The 3,901-nt window shown below is 47.3% G+C and overlaps 2 protein-coding genes across 2 annotated transcripts in view; both read right to left on the bottom strand.

Annotated features, from left to right (window-relative positions):
• The window catches only part of LOC118401366 (kelch-like protein 25), a 997,662-nt gene that overhangs the window by 937,936 nt on the left and 55,825 nt on the right, over window positions 1-3,901 (bottom strand). The gene's annotated exons all lie outside the window — the stretch shown is intronic.
• Window positions 1-3,901, bottom strand: part of LOC118400861 (zinc finger CCHC domain-containing protein 14-like) — a 40,261-nt gene that overhangs the window by 2,366 nt on the left and 33,994 nt on the right. The window contains exons 11-12 of the mRNA XM_052475037.1: window positions 2,935-3,084; window positions 1,674-2,831 (exon numbers count right to left, since the gene is read on the bottom strand). Of these exons, the coding sequence (XP_052330997.1) occupies window positions 1,674-2,831; window positions 2,935-3,084 (1,308 nt within the window). The remainder of the gene's footprint in view (window positions 1-1,673; window positions 2,832-2,934; window positions 3,085-3,901) is intronic.

Here is a 3,901-nt window from a genome sequence, read left to right as displayed (position 1 = left end):
CTGAAAAACAAAATACCAATTACGGTCAATATGTCAAGTTCCCTAAGAGGTTTCTGTAGATATAAAAAATATACATTACCAGTAAAACGTTCGGACACACCTACTCATTCAAGGGTTTTTCTTTCTTTTTTACTATTTTCTACATTGTAGAATAATAGTGAAGACATCAAAACGATTAAATAACACATATGGAATCATGTAGTAACCAAAAATGTGTTAAACATATATAAAAATATATTTTATATTTGAGATTCTTCAAAGTACTACCCTTTGCCTTGATGACAGCTCTGGCATTCTCTTAACCAGCTTTATGAGATAGTCACCGGGAATTAATTTCAATTAACAGGTGTGCCTTGTTAAAAGTTAATTTGTGGAATGTCTTTCCTTCTTAATGTGTCTGACCCAATTAGTTGTGTTGTGACAAGGTAGGGGTGGTATACAGAAGACAGCCCTGTTTGGTAAAAGACCAAGTCCACATTACAGCAAGAACAGCTCAAATAAGCAAAGAGAAGCGACAGTCCATCATTACTTTAAGAAATGAAGGTCAGTCAATCCGGAACATTTCAAGAACTTTGAAAGTTTCTGCAAGTGCAGTCGCAAAAACCATCAAGCGCTATGATGAAACTGGTTCTCATGAGGACAGCCAAAGGAAAGGAAAACTGAGAATTACCTCTGCTGCAGAGGATAAGTTCATTAGAGTTACCAGCCTCAGATTGCAGTCCAAATAATTGTTTCACAGAGTTCAAGTAACAGACACATCTCCACATCAACTGTTCAGAGGAGACTGTGTGAATCAAGTTATTCATGGTCGAATTGCTGCAAAGAAATCACTACTAAATGACAGCAATAAGAAGAAGAGACTTGCTTGGGCCAAGAAACATGAGCATTGGACATTAGACCGGTGGAAATATTTTCTTTTGTCCGATGAGTCCAAATTTGAGATTTTTGGTTCTATCCACTGTGTCTTTGTTAGACGCAGAGTAGGTGAACGGATGATCTCTGCATGTGTGGTTCCTACCGTGAAGCATGGAGGAGGAGGTGTGATGGTGTGGGGGTGCTTTGCTGGTGACATTGTCTGTGATTTATTTAGAATTCAAGGCACACTTAACCAGCATGGCTACCACAGCATTCTGCAGCAATACGCCATCCCATCTGGTGACTCAAAACACACCTCAAGGCTGTGTAAGGGCTATTTGACCAAGAAGGAGAGTGATGGAGTGCTGCATCAGATGACCTGGCCTCCACAATCAACCGACCTAAACCCAATTGAGATGGTTTGGGATGAGTTGGACCGCAGAGCGAAGGAAAAGCAGCCAACAAATGCCCAGCATATGTGGAACTCCATCAAGACTGTCGGAAAAGCATTCCACATGAAGCTGGTTGAGAGAAGGCCAAGAGTGTGCAAAGCTGCCATCAAGGCAAAGGTTTGCTACTTTGAAGAATCTCAAATATATATATATTTTTTAACACTTTCTTGGTTACTACACGATTCCATATGTGTTATTTCATAGTTCTTCTGTCTTCACTATTATTCTACAATGTAGAAAATAGTAAAAGTTAAGAAAAAGGCTTGAATGAGTAGGTGTGTCCAAGCTTTTGACTGGTACTGTACATATTTTAAATCATAGAATTACAATATTTCTTGCAGTTGCTGTACGGTTTCTACTTTATACCTTGCTGAGCAGCGTCCATGGGTGGCTGCTTGCATTCCTGTGCCCGATGGCCGATGACCCCACAGTTGTAGCAGGACAGGCTCTCTGGCTTCTTGTGCCCTCCGTTCCCCACCACTCCATGAGGCTGGTACATGTTGGCCCCGGCCCCCAGAAATCCCTGCATGGGGGGCAGGACCAGCCCCTGCTGCCCCTGTGTGTCATGGCTGTGAGACATGCTGCTGTTGTAGAGGGGCGGTGCCACCAGGGGGTAGGGGAAGGCAGTACTGCTCCCAGCCAGCAGGGGACTGAGTTGAAGCAGGGGACCCATGGTGAACACTGATGTCCCTGAGAAGGGGTGCTGGAAGTACCCTGCGTAGCTGGCCGGGAGGGCCCCGTAGGAACCACAGTTCCCACTGCAACCACAGGAGCTGCACACGCACACAGATGGGCTTGGGGTGGAGCCAGAGGCGATGGTGTAGCCACTGTTCTCTGTGGAAGTGGGACTGGAGCTTGGCAGGACAGCAGCGCTACTGTTGACACAATAGGTGTTGCCTGGCACCGCTGCTATGGGAACGCTGCTCGCGGTTCCCATGGAAATGCCACTCACAGATGGGAAGGCTGACTTAAAGGAGGGAGATAATGAGGAAGAGGAGGCGGAGGAAGACGGGTAAGGGTAGTGTCCAGCACGGGGTAAGGAGGGGGACACCTGTAGGTGTAGAGGGGGGTATGAGACGTGGTGCAGGGTGTTAGAGGTGGTGGTGAGGGCGGTGCTGGTCTCCACCATCGGCCCTGGAAGGGAGCGCAGCATGGTGACCCCAGAGGGCCCCCGGGGCCCAGCAGAATCCTGGTGGAGGGGAGGGAACCCCACACTGTCCACACTCAGACCAGGGAACAGGCTCTCAAGCCGGACCCCAACAGCTACGCCTGAACTCAGGGGTTTGGCCAGCTCATTAGGGCAAAGGGGAGGGGGCCGGGACTTACGGGGGGAGGCCAGCATGCGTCTTGGTGACAGTAGGGGCAAAGAGGGTGGAGGAAGGCCAATGTGGGAGGGGCAGGGAATAGGATCATTCTGCACGGGAAGAACCTGAGCAGTGGGCCGGCTAGGACCTGTTGTAACGGTGGGGTTCAGGGGAACACATGTCCTGTCCTTCTCTCCGAGGTCTAGTCCTGACTCCATACCTGGATGGGAGACAGAACAAACTGTTATTAAAGATAAACTGTTATTAATTATATACCCTGCTTTTAAATTAGCATGACTGCTGAAAGAGGGATGGGGACTCACGTCTGTGCGGCTCCTTGGCCCTGTCGAAGGCCCCTTCCCGAGACAGAGACAGAGGGGTAATGGGGCTGGAGGAAGAGCTAGAATAACCCGAGGAGGAGCTGCTGTCCCGGGGAAGAGGGTGCATGCCCGTCTCTACCTCCACACGTAGCTCTGAACACAGAAACACATGTAGGCTAAATGAAGCTGAAGTGTAGAGCAGGGATCATCAACCAGATTCACATGTGGGCTGATTTCTTCATGAGCGGATGGTCAGGGGACAGGAACATAATTACAAATAAATTGTAGGCTGCAAATTGACCACGAGCAGATATAATATTTGACTAAACCATAATAATTTCAAACCATGCTTATATTTCTATACGATCACATACAGTGATTTGCACATTTTGTTATGTTACAGCCATATTCTAAAATTGATCAAATAACATTTTTTCCCTCATCAATCTACATACAATACTCCATAATGATGAAGAGAAAACAGGTTTGTAGGCATTTTTACAATTTAGGTTGAATAAATTGTCTGTAGAGCTCCGATCTGGGGAAGGGTAACAAAACATTTCTGCAGCATTGAAGGTCCCCAAGAACACAGTGGCCTCCATCATTCTTAAATGGAACAAGTTTGGAACCATCAAGACTCTTCCCAGAGCTGGCTGCCTGCCCAAACTGAGTAATCGGGGGAGAGGAGCCTTGGTCAGGGAGGTGACCAAGAACCCGATGGTCGCTCTGACAGAGCTCCAGAGTTCCTCTGTGGAGATGGGAGAACTTTCCAGAAGGACAACAATCTCCGCAGCACTCCACCAATCAGGCCTTTATGGTAGAGTGGCCGGACAGAAGCCACTCCTCAGTAAAAGGCACCTGACAGCCCGCTTGGAGTTTGCCAAAAGGCACCTAATGACTCTCAGACCATGAGAAAAAATATGATTTGGTCTGATGAAACCAAAATTGAACTATTTGGCCTGAATGCCAA

The sequence above is a fragment of the Oncorhynchus keta genome, chromosome 22 (assembly GCF_023373465.1).
Source record: "Oncorhynchus keta strain PuntledgeMale-10-30-2019 chromosome 22, Oket_V2, whole genome shotgun sequence".
NCBI classification, from domain to species: Eukaryota; Metazoa; Chordata; class Actinopteri; order Salmoniformes; family Salmonidae; genus Oncorhynchus; species Oncorhynchus keta.
This window is presented reverse-complemented; position numbering and strand designations above follow the sequence as displayed.